General features: G+C 51.7%; 3 protein-coding genes across 3 annotated transcripts in view; all 3 read right to left on the bottom strand.

Moving 5' to 3' along the window:
- LOC100909296 (uncharacterized) overlaps nucleotides 1-1,172 on the bottom strand; it is a 2,231-nt gene extending 1,059 nt beyond the window's left edge. Inside the window, exons 1-2 of the mRNA XM_003740759.1 lie at nucleotides 983-1,172; nucleotides 34-291 (exon numbers count right to left, since the gene is read on the bottom strand). Of these exons, the coding sequence (XP_003740807.1) occupies nucleotides 34-291; nucleotides 983-1,025 (301 nt within the window). The 5' untranslated portion in view covers nucleotides 1,026-1,172. The remainder of the gene's footprint in view (nucleotides 1-33; nucleotides 292-982) is intronic.
- A 552-nt stretch (nucleotides 1,173-1,724) lies between these two features.
- LOC100909153 (dynein regulatory complex subunit 6) lies at nucleotides 1,725-4,334 on the bottom strand. The gene is made up of 4 exons (XM_029110709.1): nucleotides 4,080-4,334; nucleotides 3,663-3,864; nucleotides 3,384-3,545; nucleotides 1,725-3,260 (listed from the first exon to the last, which is right to left on the bottom strand). The coding sequence occupies exons 1-4, from the start codon at nucleotides 4,098-4,100 to the stop codon at nucleotides 1,948-1,950; spliced, it is 1,698 nt and encodes a 565-aa protein (XP_028966542.1). The 5' UTR covers nucleotides 4,101-4,334; the 3' UTR covers nucleotides 1,725-1,947.
- A 721-nt stretch (nucleotides 4,335-5,055) lies between these two features.
- Nucleotides 5,056-6,292, bottom strand: LOC114828062 (serine/threonine-protein kinase greatwall). Its single transcript, XM_029110719.1, has one exon. It carries the CDS (start codon nucleotides 6,091-6,093, stop codon nucleotides 5,056-5,058), a length of 1,038 nt encoding a protein of 345 aa, XP_028966552.1. The 5' UTR covers nucleotides 6,094-6,292.
- Between the last annotated feature and the right edge of the window lie 11,939 nt (nucleotides 6,293-18,231).

Here is an 18,231-nt window from a genome sequence, read left to right as displayed (position 1 = left end):
CTCATCGGAATGTGGACGCGGATTTCGACTCACCGTGCATCGTGCAACCTGAGACCTTGAACAATTGACTCGTGAATGAGGTGACTCCTTTGCCCTGCTCTTCGAATTTCGCATGGACTAAATCAGGAAGCCCTTTACCGTATCCTTTGGCAACGCACTCCGCCAGTTTCACGCGACTGCCGAGAGTGCCCAAGTCCTTGGCCCAGAACTGTATGTTCTCGACCTCTCCGACGGGCTCTTGGTGCTCCTCGACCAAAAGCCGAACAATCAGCCGATAAGTTTTCCGAGGAGCTGAAGACGTCAATTGGATGCTCAGAGTGATCGAATTTCCGCTCAGTCCTGCGAGGCCGAAGACGGCGAGAGATCTCCTGTCCGGGCGAACTTCGACCCCGATATTCTCTATCATCGATTTAATCAGAACCTCATCTTCGAAATTGAACTTCGGTAGTTCGATTTCCTGTCTGAAGAATGAGTCCCGTCGAACACGGTACGAGGGAACCGCGTATACTGTCCACCTTCCAGAAGTATCTTTGCCTTGCACGCGGACTTCATATTCGAAATGAAACATCCCAGGTTCCATCTTGCGGAACTTCAGGCTACGAATCGCCCCCAATCTCTTGTACTCAACGATACCATCCTTTGGGAATTTAGAATAATAATTTGCGGGTGCGCCCTGGAAATATTTTTCGTGGACAAGCTTTATCGGCGCGGTATCCTCCACTGTTTTTCCGGCTGGGAGGTAAATCTCCCTGGTGGCGTTGCTCACAGCGAAATTTCCAGACCAGTGTGGTATTTGCGTCAGCTCGATGGAACTGTATGCTAGAGCTGAGCCGTCGGCGTGTGGGCTGCATGGAGAGCGAGATTCCTCATCAGTTTCAGGGTCGATCCGTGCGGGCGAGATGTCGAATAGGAGACGTGAGCCAACTTAGACTCGATGGACTTCGCCCGGGTCTCCTCGAAGGTCAAAAACTCAGATACTCACCTGGATCCGCCTGTCGAGTGTCGAATCGAAGATTCGCCGTCATGATTCAGATGTCCTCCGACGGAATAAACCACGCTCACAGACCAGAAAAGAAGCATCAAGCACTGAGAATCCCACATGCTACCGAGTCTAAATTCCATCACCGTGCAGTGGATCTACGCACGCAAGCGATTCGGCAGGGAACGCAATTAGAACCTCAAGCTCGAGGTGAACTTCGCGCAAACTCTCAGAACTCTACGTGCATGTTATCGCGCGGCCGATTCCACATGGCGAGAGAACCTCGAGCACTGTCTCCAAAAGCAGTGGCTTCTCGAACCTAAATATTCTCCGAATGCTTCCGTGGGTTGAGCCTCCCAACCGCAGCGTATTTTCGCCGAAGGGAACTCCGCAGAGATCTACAATCATCTGTTTCGAGAATCAGATGGGCATTTGCAGCCGTTGGTTTGGTTTCTCTTGTTTGGTCGGGGAGTATACAAGGATGGGTTCTAGGATCGCTCCTAAGCCTATGCTCTGCAAGTCGTTCGCGCCCGGAATAAGTTATGCGGAGGAGGCTCTTTTGGAATAATTCCGGGGTTTTTATTCCAACCTAAGAACTCTTCAAACTGCTTGTAACATGTCTCATCTTGCGATGTACCCTGAAAAGTTACTGAGATCGAAGTATCTCCGATGGCATGCAACTTGCCTGTTTTTCGGATTTGATCGATGCGAGGGGAAAAATCTAATAAGCTTCCAGCGCTCTGAAGGTAAGAAACGTCTTCAGGAGGGGGGGATAAGATTCGCCGAGTTGATGGGCTCGACCCCTGTCGGAAGCGCAGTTCACTCATTTTTCCACTCATATGCGAAAGCATCCTCCGCCGTGATGTTGCTTTTCGGGACGGATCGAAGAAGGGAGGAGAGTTCCGGCGTCAAGAGTTTCCGGGCGAAGGCACGGACTCAGAAGCGTAGACTCTGTCTCAAATTCTTCTTTAATTTATATCAACCGTCGGTCTCAGGTGAGCTAGTAGATCAATGGCGTCGTTGGTCATGGAGCAGTGGTCCACTTCTAGTCTGCGGAGTTGCGGGCAGTTTTCTTTGAGCGCCTCCAGAGTCCGATCGGTTAAGGAACGACAATGTCTGAGCAACAGACTGCGCAAACGTGGCAAACACTGAACCGCAGAGATCAGCCCAACGTCCGTGATTCGAGGACAATTTGAAAGATCGAGGTACTCCAAACAAACATGATGAGTTGCTATTTTGATTAATGCGCCATCGGTGAGGCTACAGAGCGCCATGTTCAAAACCTTCATGTCCGAGGAGCCGATTCCGTTCTCTAGGGAGCGGTCAGTGATTCCGGGTGCACCCGTGACTTTCAAGATGTACAGTTTCTCCAACAGATGGAACCTCTCAGCGGCGTCGTCGCTGAGATTCACACAATACTCAAGGTCGAGTTCTTCGAGTTTCTTGAATCTTTCAGGTATCATCACAAAACATTCAGTGTCGAGCTCCGGGCAATTGGCAAGCTTGAGGACCCGGAGCTCTTCTAGAGACGCGAATTGGCGGAAAGCTCCGACGTCACAATACGTGTAGCTCAGATCTAGATACTGCAGTTTTGTCAAGTCTCCCAGGCTCCCCATCAAGGCAACAGGCATTGATTGACAGAAGAATAAATTCAGGTGTCGCAGCTTCTTGAGTTGACTTATACGTTCGACCGTCGGACCCTTGATCTGTCGACAGCGGCCAAGGTCCAGATGCTCAAGGTCGGGAGTGTTGCCCAGAATCGAGTCTAAATGACTATCATTCGTTTGACAGGTTTCATGAAGCGACAAGAGTCGCAATTTCCTGCATTCGCCGATTGCTTCGTAAGCTCTCGTTGTGAGCTGATCACATCTTTCAAGGCGTAAATTCAACAAACTTTCTCCGTACAGCTCTACAATCTGAATCAGAGCTTTGGCGTTCATCAGGGTGCCGCTGAAGTCCAGATCGATGAATCGTTTCTGTGATCTCATCATGCAGGCGAGCACATTCTGGAAAGTGAGCACAGAAGAACTGAATTCGTTGGTGCCGGTGTGGAATCTCCGAAATATTCCTGGGTGGAACTGAAGGTTCGAACAACCAGCCAGACAGAGTGACGTGATCCCAGGCATCAGAGTGAGCATTTGGTTGAATGACGCATCTGTCAGGAATCGATTCTTCCGTAGGGACAGCCGCCGGACGTTGCGTAGGGAATGTTGAACTTCCGCGACGCGTATTCCTTCGGGAGGTCGCAGTAGAGCGTCGGACATCATCAAGCTCGGACACCCTGGCAATGAGAATCGGCGATTAGAGAGTCGTCGAGTTCCCTCAGCATAGAGCGGCGGGCATATCGTATCGAGAGTACGGCTCCGGGACACCGGGACGATTTCCAGGGTAGTGGTTTGCGAACCTGTGAGTTCGAGGAATTCAAGCGTCTTGCATTCGAGAAGTATCGAGTAGAAGACCGCAGCTGAGAGATCACAGTTAACCAGATGCAAATCACGAAGGGCTTCGGAGATCCATGTCCAAAACTCAGCGTCGAAGTCGAACAGGGTGCCTCCAAATTCAAGATCTCTGTCATTACGGCATACATAATCCGAGCCAGTTTCATCGCGTGTTCGATCGATCATAGAAAAACTCTCTGCTACATCTGGAGACGAACAATGGGGTCGTACAGGAATTTGCTCACCATCGTGAATTTTCAGACTCGAGTACCGACGATAGCTTTCGCGTAGAGTTGGCGCGGCCCTGTCTAGGTCGGAATCGCGCAGGACTAGGGAGATGTCTGCTAGTAGATGCGATGAACAGAGAATTCCAGCCCATCGGCGGCATACCAGGGCACAGCTGACGCGGTCCGGGCCTCTGAGGTTTCGGAGGATAATTTCGAGCAGCTGGAAGTTGAGTGAATATAGTTGTGTGAATGAAGACGTGAGAAAGGGCAAACTCGGATCGCAATCAAGGTCCGTCATCATGTAAAAATTTCCAACTCTCTCGAGAGACCAGTTATTATAGCCTCGAATCGTTTCCCCATTCGGGCCGTTTCCCGGAGGTCCTAGGAGAACTGATCTCAGGCCTCCCTGGACTCTCCAACACGAGTCTGGCTAACCTCTGGCGGTAGTTTCTCCATTCACAAATATTTGTGAATGTTCTCCTGACGGTGAAACTCGTCTTGAGGAATCACTTCCAGATTGAGCAGGGGGTTCCCATCGTCTATTTCGCTGTCACCGATTTATCCGCGGAACCGTCCTTAGCGAAACTATGAGTGCCAGGTCGTACACTGCCGAATCGCGCTAGGATTCGCTCTGGGTGTTCGAGCGGAGAGATCCTCGGCGGTGAATCTCTGCGCTGACTCACTCTCCTGCTTAGCGACAATCACATGACAAGGAATATGTCCCATTCGAATTGCACCTTTACTCAATAGGTCACTAGAGACGCAGTGTGCGAGCGGCAAGTACGTTGATAGTGATGAATTTTCTTCGCTCGACCTCAGGACCCTAACAGCCGCTCCGAGGATGCTCAAAAGCACCCGATACGACTAGTGGCTCACCGAGTGTCGAACTAAGCCGGAATCCCCGACGAACCGGTGTGGAAAGCTAAGAGCGAGTCCGATTCGCGGCGTCTGAGCCATGAAGACCACGAGTCCGAATGAGGAATCCTTGCTTGCTTCACAAGTTGCGTTAATCTCATTTATTTAGTCGGTACCAGGAAAAACGAAGGCCATTCGCCTGAGCGGTCAATAACTGTACACGGGAATATACATCGGCTCGAGAAAGTTTCCGTACCTAGAGTTTCATTTGTCTGTGATGAGCACTGTGAATCCTTCTCCTATCCATGGAGCGGCCGGACAGAGCTCCTCAAAACTCTTGGGTTATCACACTGATTCCTTCAAAAGGAGGGAAATATCGACTTCTTCCACTGTCATTGAAATTCTGTCGTCGTTCACGTATCCCCGACGCGATACCAAGCAGCGCCTGGACCGAGTAAATCGAATCGAGAGCAAAATTGTCCTGAGGAGGTTCGTTTCTGAATAGTGATCCAGACAAGGTTCTGACCAAGCGTAGCAGGATAAACTCGTCAGGCTTTCAGCCCGTGACGTCTTCCCTGTAACGTGGAGTGGAGAGCTTGGCCGGACAGGAAGTGGTCCTACGGAGTCCTCGAGGATGGAAGTCCTTGACCGTAGCTCCTTCCGTACAACCCGGACTGAATATTCGTTTCCAACGCTTGATTGAAAGCTTGAACAAATTGAAAAATGTCAATATCACACTGGGATGTTTGATTCCGTTCTGAGAGGTCCGAGCGGCTTCTCTCGCTAATTCGTGCAGAATTTGCGCTCTCTGGCGACGGTGCATCGGTGACGCGTCCACTTGTTGCTCGTGATCCTCGGCTTGCAGATCGGACGAGCACAACATATCCGTCTGACTGCCGCAGAGCGGGTCGCTCGACGTAGCCACCAGTCCCCGGAGATACGCAACGCTCTCGACGCCATTACCGACCAGGTCGAGGATAATGTGCAGCAGGAAATCCGAGAAGACTCCTCGACTCGCTTCTATCAACGTATTGACGGTGTCCTGGGAGAGGTATCGACCATCGATGGCGGAATTCACCGTAATGAGAACCAGTAGAACGTGGCCGAGAGCCTGGAGGTCGGTCTGTGACTCTTTCGAAACGAGTACCGAGAGTGTCCAATTTGAGAGTCGTAGATGGTTGACGCTTTCGATGAGGACGTTTTTCGCAGTGAGATTCCCGTGACAGAAGCCATTGCGGTGCAGGTAATCGAGACCGTCCAGAATTTGACACATCCACCGGAGGATTCGAGTCTCGGACAGCGACGCCTCGAAACAGCCTCGAGTGTAATCGAAGATAGTCAAATCACTATGGAACGCGGTATGGATCACGATGTCGGCCTCGTGCACGAAAACACTGACCACTTGTTCGATGTTTCTGTGCGCCAGCTGTAGAATCCTGAGGCGGTTCCAGAGATCCTCATTGGAGGTCAGTCGGTTCACCGTTCTCCTGATGTAGTTGCCGTTGTCCTTCCGAATCAGAGCTAGCGAACCGAACCTGCCACGTCCGAGATTCCGGATCAGAACCGGACCTTCCTGCCAAGCGAGCTCGTCCATATTTCACTCCTACGTGGTTTCCATTTTGAGAGAATCACGGCCACCGGTGTTCGAATTCCAAGACGATTGTTGACACGACGTCATCAGGGACGGGGGTCTGCGAACGGTGGGGGTTCCGGAGGATTCTGGAGCCGTGCCACGCTTCGCTTCCGAATTGTTTCTGAGTGAGGACGAGACGAGTTAGCGGAACCTCGACTAGAACCGCCACAAACAGTCGCGGTTGCAGAAACTTTGGTGTTTGTTGTTATGGTAATATGCTGCTGACTGGTGTGGTGTGTCTGGCGCCCGTTGCTGCTTGATTCTCAACGAATGCGGCTGCGAACTTCTCGAAGAGCTCAGACACCAGCTGATGTTGGCGGCGGGCTGCGATCCCGGGAACCCTCTGACGAGCACTGCAATGTATGGTCGAGCTCTCAAGCTCGCCTCAGAGGGTCGAAATTGCAACTCACAGAGACGGCTTAGTCCCGTTCTAATCATTGAGGAGACTTGAGCGCGAAATGAAGCCGAGACGAACACCGTCGGGGCGACGACCCCGTTTTCGGAGACCGAAGTCCGTCACTGCCGAAGTTTATTTGATGATTTCCTCCCTTGAGTGGTCCGGCTACCTCTGTACCATTCGGAAGGGAAAAGCCGAATCTCCTGGGTGACCCGTTTGCAACGACAAAAACGATCCGGGAGCGGCAGCGGCCCCCGATCGGGGAGCTGCGAGCTCGGATACGGCCGCCCGTCAATCAGAAGCTCTCGATTACACCTTATGAAGCCGAGAACAACTGCGTTTGTATTCCGAGTCGTGAACTCAGCATTATTGTCTTCCCCCCGTCATATGGTTTTATCGTACTCCTCAGCTAGCTTCGTAGTTTTTGAACCCCTTCAGACAACAATCCGCCACTGGGTACTCACCTGCCTGAAACGAGGAGTGCCCGAAAGCGAAGGCGAGATGAATTCCGAATCCGTTCCGGAGGAGCAGAGATCATGTGTAAAGTTCCCCTATACAGCGGAACCGCGCCAGCGCAATGCAGGTCATCGGCACCTTGAACCATGAGATTTGACAACGCGCAGCTCTGGAACATCATATTGGATGGCCCAGTTTATTGCAGCTCCGCGGACTACACGATCGTCGAATTTCCAAGTACTCAGTGTATTCTTCGTGAGAAGTCGTCCCATGAGAGCATCGAGCTCGGAATGGCCACTTTGACGTAGATTCAGACTTCTGCAGTCGGTAAAGCTTCGAACAACGCGATACGATGATAGGTGATTGTAAGCCCTTTTCGGAGACCGAACTCTGTGATCGAGCGTATCACTTGAATGATGTGGGCGAGCTCATCCTACAAGAGCTGTGCCCACGTCGGAGCTCTTGACCGGAATCTGAGACACGGGACTTACACATCGCTTTTTGTTACGCCAGAGCAGCGGACAATCATTCGAACGGGAAGTACTCGCGAACCCCGAGTCGGTTCTCTCGCCGATAGATTCCCACCGGATATGGAGCTCAGATTTGTGAGGAGTGCATCCGTTGAGAGCTCTGACGGTTGACGCGGTTCATGTTCAACAGTCTGCACTGCTCTCTTCCTTCCGTCGGAAGCAAAACAGATATGGAATCGAACAGATACGTATTATGCTCGTAGACCCCTTGGAGGAGGCCTCGACGGTAACTTCTCTTTTAGGGCAGCCTTCAGAGATCCTGGTTACGGTGGTCTCGCTACGAAGAGACTGCATTTGTTCATTCCAGAGTCGGGTCAGGGTCACCGACGGGCGGTTGGTGGCTAGCGCATTTGTGAGTTACTTCGTAAGCGAACCTACTCGACAGCCTCACGGATGTTGGAAGACTATCTTGATTGGTTGACTTATCCCTGAGATTGGTTGTTGCAACGACATGTGCATGAGGAGGCTTTCGCGGCTACTTGCAGCCAGGGGTTCGAGAGCGAGCCCATACCCCAAGAGCGGCCCTGACCGCGCTGTTCAAGACTCGCTCGAGCCGCGCTTGCGCTTCGCTCACGTTGCTGGATCACTCACCTAGTTTCGAAGCGTCGATGTCGGAGTTGCGGTCTCGGAATCAGAATTCCATAGGTCTGCCTAGCGGTAAACTTTTAATCAGAGCTCCCGTATAGATGTATGTACGTAAAATCAATATGTGTGTTTGTCGCGTCCTGGTGGGGCGCATGACCGATGGGAGCCTTCTGATACGCGGTCATGGGCCGCGTCTCGGCTACTCATCGAAAACGGAGATGGGTATATCCGGGCATCTCTTCCGAAGCTCACACATTCCTCCACGTGCCTCGGAGCATGATGTACCAGACCCATTCCCCGATCCGGCCTGCTAATGTTGAAACTGTCTGATGACCCGATGTTGTCAGACTTTCCCGAACGATATGAGATATGACGCATCGAGACCACCGCGAGCGTGATTGGCGCGGATAATTCGAGTTTTTGAATCGAATCGCCTGCGGAGCAAATATTTATTCGAGACAAATCAGGCGGAGGAGCAGCCTCAGCCGTGTGACGCCTGAAATGCGTAAGTTCTCACTCGGTGCAGTCGCGGTGAAAAATCATGCAGACGCGGTGAGGGCTCGTTAGGCTCGCAGAGAATGACACGGGACAACAAAAAACATTACCTACGGATTAGAGAGACTAGTTCATTAGGCACATATCCGGAACATGCCAGATGGATAATTTCTAGCGAAGGAGAGAGAAAGATGGATCATGGGCTAGAATTATCCTATCCAACGATTTCCTCCGAGACTATGTTCCGGAAAAATGTGGACTATTACGTCAGAGCGGGTGCTTCACTAGCTACTAAAGCGAACTATCCACCGAAAAATTATTCATTGACCGTGTGACCATGATCTCCACTGCCAAGTCCGTACTCGTCGGTGCTCTGGTGGCACTCGCTCATGCCCAGGAATATTGTAATTGTAGAGAACCCACGATGAGTGCCTGTGAGAAACTGGGAGGAGCTTCCATAAGCATCACGACCAAGACCCAATTCTCGGATGAAGTTTGTCTCGGTGACAACGACTTCCAGAAGACGGAGGTCGACGGAAACAACAAAAGGAGGTAAATTCTCGGTGGGGGAGCGTCGGAGAAGAAACTCTCTTCCGGGACCTACGAGAATCCAATGGACCCGAGAATCGCAATCTCTGAAGACCTCGTTGATATTTCCGAGATAGAATGCCAAAGCGAGAGCTTAGTTCCAGGGTTGAGCCTCACTTCGGGAAATACGGCGGTGACATGCTCGAGTCGAAATCGTCTCTGGAGCTTGAGACGGCAACTCTCCAGCCCCTGTGTGATGTAAGAGGCTTTCACCATGACGACGGCTGCTGCCGTGAGACGCTTTCTCTCAACTCGGCCGGTAAGAACTTTTCCGCGAGCTCGGCTCCGATATCCGACAAGTCCGACGCCGGTGTACAAGCCATGAACTCGTCTTACGGTGAGAAGAACATCACCCGATCCATCAATGTGTTGAATCCGTGGACGTTCATCGAGCAGACTGATCATTACACCCGAATGATCTCGGCTCGTACGTGTTCGGGTGCGCGTACTCGACGAATGTCGATGCTACGTCCGGATCCAATACATGGATGCTGTGTAACTACTTCGGAGCTGGGAATTTCATAGGAGCGAACTCTTCCAATACCTGTTCTTCGATTGGATCATCGTGCCCTTCAAGCTCTACGAAGTCGTCCTGCGAACCGACCCATTTGAGCGCTAACTAAGCGGCATCGAGACACAGCCATGATCGAGAAAGACCCTGGACGATCTCGGAGCCGGGGAATACTCCTAAAATCTATATGTTCTGTTAGATTCGGAAGGATCGGGCTGCCCTTGCCGACTCCTGAATAGTAGTTTTGCTGAGATGGTTGACGGTCTAGCCCTTCGCCCTTCTCTCCCCAACATGAAAAAAAAGCGCTTGAAGTCCGAATCTGTTCAGAGCTGATACATATCTGGGACCGGACAAGGATTACATAGGGGAAAACCCCTATGGATCATGGGAAAAAAATCCGTATACGTACCGATAGCCATAGCGGACGTATATGGAGGGCCATAGGCGAATGCTATTAGGTTGAGTGGAATTGATAGCTCACATCATGAGGCAGAGGAAGGTTCCAGAGGAGGACTAGAGAGCGAAAAGTACCAGTCGGGCTTCAGGAGTTCAGAGAGTGTTTCTTTTGTGCCACTCGATCGAGAACACGTGTCTTTGGATTCACAAGGGCATCGGATGATGCATCGGTCACTCAAAGCTGCGAAACAACGCGTAAATACTCCACGCTCCAAATTTAGCATTGTATCGAGGAATCTGTCTCCGGATGAGACCTTTCTGTCACGCGAAGCCCGATCGATGCTATCCATACCGATTTGTCGTTTACAGAAGAGTGAAGCGACGAATGATGTCACCAGTGATGTCATATCAAGTATTAGGATATTTCAAACTTGACTTACCAAAACATTTTCATTATTTGTGCCGCTTCGGTTATTGTGACTCACTGATCTGTTTAGGATGCCTTTTGTTGAAAAACATGTATAAAAATGATCGGGAATCAGGGATGCTCACTTCAATCGCTGAACTTAGCTCATCGACAACGCAATAGGGAGAATGGTGCCTCCAGGGATACCTCAGGGTAGCATTGCCGCCCTGCTCCTGCTCGCGCTTTCCGAAGCCGCGTCGGGAGACGATTTCTGCACTCCGGGAGTGAGAGCTTCTTGCAACCATCCGTCCGCGTGCATCAAGATCAAATGTGGTGATTTCAACAGCTACGGGAGAGCGGATTTCAGGAACCTCATGCTGAGTGCCCACAACTCGTTTCGGTGAGTTCCCACAGACATACGCAGCTCCGAGGAGCATCATCGCCCCCTCGTCGCCATTAGATGCTCTTGGCCAGAATGCACTGTGGCCAATGATTGTTTTGGTGCGTGTTTCAGGAGAAATCCCACACTGGGCATGTTCGGAGCCGACATGATCAAGATGGAGTGGAGTCGAGAGCTCGAGGACAACGCCCTCAAATGGCTCCAAAGTTTGTGCAGAACCAAGACAATGCACCACGACGAGCAGCGCTGCCGGCAAACTTCCTCATTTGACTCCGTGGGGCAGAATCTATGGACTGCTCAAGGATCGGCTAACGGCGACATGATGACTGCGGCACGGAGCGCCCTGAGCTCATGGTATAGCGAGAAGAGGTCTGTCACCGAGAAAGGCATGATCCTCGCCTATGGTCGATCCGGATCCGATCGCGCCATCGCTCGCTATACGCAGATGGTGTGGGCGAGCTCGTACCAGGTCGGTTGTGCGTACCTCAGAACGCATAACCGAAATCGGCACGTCAAGGCCTACATCGCTTGTAATTACGCCAAGGCTGGGAACGTCCTCAATAGGCCCGTTTTCGATACGCATGGATCCCTCGCCTCAAGGTGTCTCCCGGGAACGAGGCGAGGTGCTTCTGGTCTTTGCGAGGTCCACGACGAAAGAGCCCTGAGGAATTTCATCGGGCTCGGAAAAACGGACAGGGTCCTCGAGGCGTCCTGGGACTGATTCGCGGAGCGTGGGCTCGCTGAGAGTTGGCCCGGTTATCTGCGATGTTGACTGTGATATAGCTTGTAAGTCGCCGTTGGCGACCGCCGATCCCGCGGAATCGTGCTAGTCTCTTGTGTTCCGAAGGTCACAATATTTATCCACGGTGACGTGTGTCGCGAACTCCTCGTAGGATAAACTCAAGCGCATGTACCAGATTATTATTCCTCAATTTATTTTATGGTGGGGAACAGAATGAGTGTGATCGTCACATATAAAAGAGTTCGTCGAGGCGAGGGCCGTCGCGGAGGGACTGCTGGACCATTTGTGGGTTGCCTCTCGGGACTTCCAGAGAGATCCGTTGTCGAAGGAGCCAAACCGACCTATTTTCTTCCTTCAGAGATCTGATGCAGTCGCCAATCTCTTTAGAAAACAGGATGGCCTCTTTAGCCCACACGCCGGAGGTCTCTATTACGAAAGGTTTGACGGCATATTCGTCAGCAAGGCCAGCGTAGTGGTTGAATTTTTCCCGTTCGCCCGTGGCTCCAACACCCGCCACTGTTTTCGCCAGACTAGAGTAGCTAGCCGCATATGTATTCCTAATGGTGACGTCCCAAATGAGAAGTTTCCCTCTGGACCAAGAGGTGAGTGTCATGCCAACTGGCCGGATCTCGTCAGAGGAGTTCAGGTGTGGAGGCTCGACGCGGACTGCGATGCCCATCTGGCGAACGGCTTTTACACGAACATCATTGATCGTTGCCAGTCTGAAACCGAAACCGAAGAGCAGCTGAGATATTTCTCAGGTCTCTCAGTCTTCGACTTGTACTTGTACAACTACATCTTCCGGACGATTCCCCGCAGCTCATCTCGAATATCCGACACGCGAGGGAGCATCGTATGATTCGAAGAGCTCGGCTTGTACAGAAACCGTGAGCGCGCTCCGGGTAGTCCACCCTGAGTAGTCGAGGACCATGACTGCGATCAACGTCTTCGCATCGGTGTGCGTTCTGCTTGCTCTGGTCTGCGCGCAAGGATACTGCTCTGACTTCGAGAGATCGTATCACTTCAAGGATCCGGGCTCACTCATACGTTCCGGGCTGTGCACATCGGAGAAACCCGGATTCGACTTCTGAATGGAAAACTTGGGTTGCATGCAGCAACGCGAGGCTTGAGAATGTGCTCGGGTAGAAGACGTTTCCTGCGAGCGCTGCCCTGTGCAGTGACTGTATGAACGTCGGGCTCGAGCTCGAAAATGACGGAATGGACCTGGGTTTGGGAAAAAAAGCCCTATGATGCTATGATTTTCATGTGTTGTACTTAGACACTCGATTAGAAAAGTCCATCTCTCGAACGATAATTCCTTCCTTGATTGAATCGATCTGGGAATCGATCATCTCATTTCCGTCCCCGTCCTCCGGTCCAGCTCAAGGCGCCTTAGTTTTCAAGACAGCCGTAGAATTTATTGCTTCGGAACATGCTTTGCTGTCATCAAGCGGATAATTTGAAGGGAGATGCCAACGCCTGATTTGTGATGGTCACGATGCGAGAAACGGTCGATGGTTGCAGAATCTACAATTATTAGTATTCCGGACCGAGCATGAACCTGGTGCACCACCTTCCGTTTCTGTGTGCTGTGCTCACTCTGGCCAGCGCTCAAGAGCACTGTACTGAAGCTGTGAAAAAAGCGTGCACTTCATCGATTGGAGCCTCCGCTTGCCTCACGAAAGAATGCTCCAACGAAACAAGCATTGGTGATGAGACATTCAGACAGATAATGCTGGACGGTCACAACAAAATCAGGTGGGTCACCCTGTGGTATAACACATCTAACGGAAAAATCCAAGGTCGAGGACGATATTCCCATCGCATCGAATGAGTGGTCGAGATTATATGCCCGTGGAATGGACCTCGCTACCGGCCAGCTTCGAGATTCCTTATTCGAACACATTCCTACTGCTCTGCTAGGATAATTTTATCTGTGTCACGGAATCCAATCCCTTATTCCGACGGATTCTACCTTACCCTGGAGGGTGTGGTCTGATCGAGGCATGAGACCGATCCCTGGCAGATTTGACGCAACGAAAACCTTCTTCAGCGATAAGCAGTCGGTCCAAATTAATTAGTTTCGATCATAATTCCGGCGGAAGACTCCCGATATTCTCTCCACTGTAGCTGGGATTTGCAAAGAACTTCAGCGAGTCCCTCCCGAGGATGCCTAAGTTGATGAAATTCTTTCACGTTGCAGAGCGGAAGCTGTTTACGGTAAATATGGCGGGGACATGCTCGAGATGGAATGGAGCTCAGAGCTCGAAGACAACGCTCTGAGATGGCTCCAGAACCTTTGCGAAGTCGAGGATCTTTCCCATGATGACAAGGAGTGCCGACTGACGCCGTCGTTCAACTCCGTCGGTCAGAACTTGTATGAAGGTACAATGCCCAACAGGACCGGCGCATATTTCGGTCGGGAGGCGATTCTCGCGTGGCACGGCGAGAAAAACGATACCTCGTCCATCGACGACATTAATCCCTTCGCCGGAAATCTTGCGATCGGTCATTACACTCAAATGATCTGGGCCAGCTCATACGCTCTTGGCTGCGCTTACCTGTCGAAACCGCCCCCCGACAATAAGACATGGGTCGCTTGCAACTACGCCAAGCGAGGTAATGAAATGGGGCAGAACGTATTCGCAGTCAGCGACACTTTAGGGAGCAACTGTACCGCAGGATCCACCAGAACGTCGGCGTCGTCAGGACTGTGCAAGGTGTCCGACGCTAGCCAGTTGCACGCAGCCATCGGTCTGGGCCCAACCACGGAGGAAGGGAAGGCAGAGATCCGAGGCGAAGGTATCGCGAACGGAGAAACCGGAAGCGGTGGAGTTGCAGAGGGAAAAACCGGAGACGGAGGAATCGGAGACGGGGAAGTCGGAGGCGAGGAAAATCGCAGCGGTGGTGTCAAGAGCGGAGGAATCGGTGGCGAGGAAAATCGCAGCGGTGGTGTCAAGAGCGGAGGAATCGGTGGCGGGGGACTCGGAGGTGGAGGAGCATACGCAGATGCTAGCGCAGCAGTGATCTTCGGACGGAAACTGGGGACGAACGGAACGGACAGCGGAGGTGGAAACGATGGGAAGAAGAGCGAAGCCAAAGGAATGACAGAGGAAGGAAAAGGGAATAGAACAGTGAAGATTGGATCTGGCGGAGCGGAGAAGAGCACGATTGCGAAGACGGTCCTTCAAGAAGCCAAGGGAAACGGGAAGGAAGGAGCCTCCGGAGGTACGGAAAAGGAAACGAAGAATTCACAGAAGAAGATGGTCGGAACGGAAATGAAGGGGGATGCTGATGGAATGGGAAAAGCATCAGGGAAGGATGAAGTCGTGGAAAGCAAAGGCGGCGTCATCACGGCTGGGAAAACACTTCGAAAGAAAACGGAAGGAGAGAGTGACGGGAGCGGGAACACGACGGGGAAGGAAACGGAAACGGGAGGGAAAACCCGAACGGACGGGGAGACGACGGAAGAAGGTGATTCGAATGGGAATAAGACCGCGAAACAGGATGCGATGCTAGGAATGAAGGGGTATGCAAACCAAGCAGGAAATGCCACAAGAAAGATATCAGGACTGGAGATGGGGATGGGTGATTCAGGGAGCGGGAACACAACAGATAAGATCGTGGGATCGGAGATGGATGGGGGGAACTCTGGAAAAGGGTATGCGGCAGGCAGTGATGCGGCACTGGCAATGATTGGGAATAGGAGCGAAGTAAGGAATGGGGCAGGATCGGGGTCGGTGTTCGAGACGAAAGGCGTTGGAAGTGGAGTGGGAAACTCGACAGGGGAAGGGATGAAATGGAATATGGGTGGAGACGGCTATGGGGAAAGGAACCTCACGGGCGAGTATGGAGCGCTCAACCTCGAAGGGGGTAGTCGAGAAGGATTCAATTCGACACGAACTGGGGAAGTACGAGTTAGGAGGGGTGGCGGGGAAGGCTCCGTGAATTTCAGAGAGTTCGGTTTAGAAATGTCTGACGTCGGAATCGGAGCATTGAGGCAGGAAGGAAAAGTTGGGGGTGACGGTGGTGATGGGGGAGACGGAGTAGGGTCAGGTGACGGGGGCGACGGAGGAGACGGAGTAGATTCGGGAGACGGAGGCGACGGAGGGGACGGTGGGGAGGGAGGAAATGGCGGAGACGGCGGCAATGGAGGTGTCGGGGGCAACGGAGGGGATGGCGGGAACGGAGGGATCGGCGGCGACGGGGGAGATGGGGGAAACGGGGGTCACGGACACGACGGAGGAGACGGAGGCGACGGGGGAGCGATACTGAAACTTGCGAAAAATGTTGAAGACCGCGAACAAGGCGGAGCAAGGATGGGAGTGAGGGCGGGAGCACTCGCCGAAATGGTGAAAGAAGGCAGAATTGGAGAAGATGAGGAAGACAGAAATAACGGCAAGAATAAGAATGCGAGGAAAGATGTTTTCCTGCGAAGATCCAAGAAGGCACGGAAAATTGAAAAGGACGGGAAAGATGAAGAAGCCAGAGAAGATGAGGAGAATGGACGAACCGAGGAGGACGGGAAGATCAGAAGTGGAGCGGGGGATGGAAAGGAAGGGAGAGAAGGGAAGGAAGGAAAAGACGGAGAAGCAGGAAAAGGGGGCAAAGGTGGGGAGAGAGGAAAATAAGGGAAGTCCGCACAGAATTCTGAATGTATCCAAGATCCTAAGCCGAATGTTTTGAGATAATAAATGTACGTTTCTTCATCTAGGAATTTCGATCAATGCTTGAGAAATAAAGCCCTCATATATGCTCCGATGGTCTCCTCAATGTCTTGAGATTTCTCTTCGCGGAGATTCAACGTCCGGAAAGTCCGTCCGAAGAAGGAAGTTCCGGCAGGACGGGCGAGGATAAGGATAGAAACGTATCTACTAGATGGGGTGGAATTCGGATCTACTAGATGAGTAGGATCTCGAACCTACTAGATGAGGTAGATCTCGAATTTACTAGATGAGCTGGATCTCGAACATACTGGATTAGGTAGATCTTGAATCCACTAGAATAGGTAGGACTCGACTTCACCACATACGGTGGATCTCGAATCTACCAGATGAGGTCGGTCCCTAATTGGATTGGACTGGATTTATATAGACCTTCTTTATGCACATATTGACCCTTACATTGCCGAAGTGGACTGTATTGCATTCACAAGTCATTTGCCCTTCTAACGTGGTAGGGTCTTCTTCGTCTTCCTGATAGCCTCCGCTGCGCCGTGGTAAAACCTTCGCCGTGGGTACTCTACTAGATGTAGTGGATCTCAATCGAGAGCTCTCGACGAGACCCGGGGGAATCTGCTCTCGAGGCTTCAACGAGTGGTCCAGCCGCTGTGAGGAATCCCCTTGCATTTGCGAATGAATGCAGGGGAAAATTCGAGGTCTTGCTCTCTTCAAATTTCTCTGCAAGCACGGTAGGGTCGATAAAGGATCGTTCTCGTCAAAGCTATCAGAAAGAAGAATTCGAGTGTTCTTTGTCGGTGGGTTCAAGATTTATTCATTTTACACATAATCGTAAGTCTCTCGACTACGACGCTGCAGCTGATGTCTAGTTCAAGGCGCTCTTCCCGGAACAAGACGACTCAGGGGAACAGCGGCGTAGTATCATCATATAAATAGGCGTCAGACATCACGTCGAAATCTATCGATCGAGTAATCGATGCTGCTCCCGATAGGGAATGCGGGGCGTCACAATTTCGAAATCCAGGGCGGAGCGGAGGCATGCTGGCCCCGCAGACTCCGATCGATCCTGTATCTTTCGACCAAGTCATCAATCTATCGGGCATCGGTAAGTCTAGCAATATACATATCCGGCCTGAGCGACACTAGATACAAAGGTCCAGAGGCATCCCAGCAGACAGCAAGCAAGATATGCGTCGTCAACGATTCTTGGGCTTCTTCGAGCCGTATCCGCCTCAGCCGCCTCCTTGGAACGCATGGAACAGAGGCATAAAATTCGAGCATTTGTCACCTTTGTTTTGGAAATAAGAATGATTCAATGTATATACACGGGAAACAAAGCGAGTGTCTTCTGGCGGGTCGCCAAGATTTCTCATACTGTAGTCGTGAATCATTTCCAGGCGGTGGTACAACTCAACAAAGAATGCGTGAGAAAGGAACGCTAAACTCAATTCCTCATGATCGCGTCTGCTCTTCTCCATCGGCGAACATCACCTCCGCCGACTCTAATGTCAAAAAGCGCTAGACGGATGTCGCAAAGCAGTCTGGAGCTCTCCAGACTCGTACTCGAATCGCTACTTTTTCTCCCGAGACATCCCTAGCTCCAGCGACGAGGATACAAGTCATCAAAAAAATATTGGAGATCCAAAATAGTCTTCATCCATTCCGTACCACTGCTTCACGCACTCATATCGATCAGTTGGGCGAGCGGGCTGGCCGGCCGGCCGGTTGGCTAGCTGTCGATCAATCCGTCACTCATTTCATCAGCCACGCTTTGCAGTGAACCTCTTCGTTCAGCTCGGAGTCCTCATTCCTCTGATTGCCGGTCGTTTCTCTTCTCTCTGGCGTGATGTGATCCTCGATCCAGACTTTCTGCACACTCCTTCTGTTCCGCCAGGGTCTCGCGTCACCGTCCGC

Source organism: Galendromus occidentalis, unplaced genomic scaffold, assembly GCF_000255335.2.
Source record: "Galendromus occidentalis unplaced genomic scaffold, Mocc_1.1 scf7180000077086, whole genome shotgun sequence".
NCBI lineage: Eukaryota > Metazoa > Arthropoda > Arachnida > Mesostigmata > Phytoseiidae > Galendromus > Galendromus occidentalis.
The sequence above is the reverse complement of the archived record's forward strand: the minus strand, read 5'-3'. Positions and strand labels throughout refer to the sequence as shown.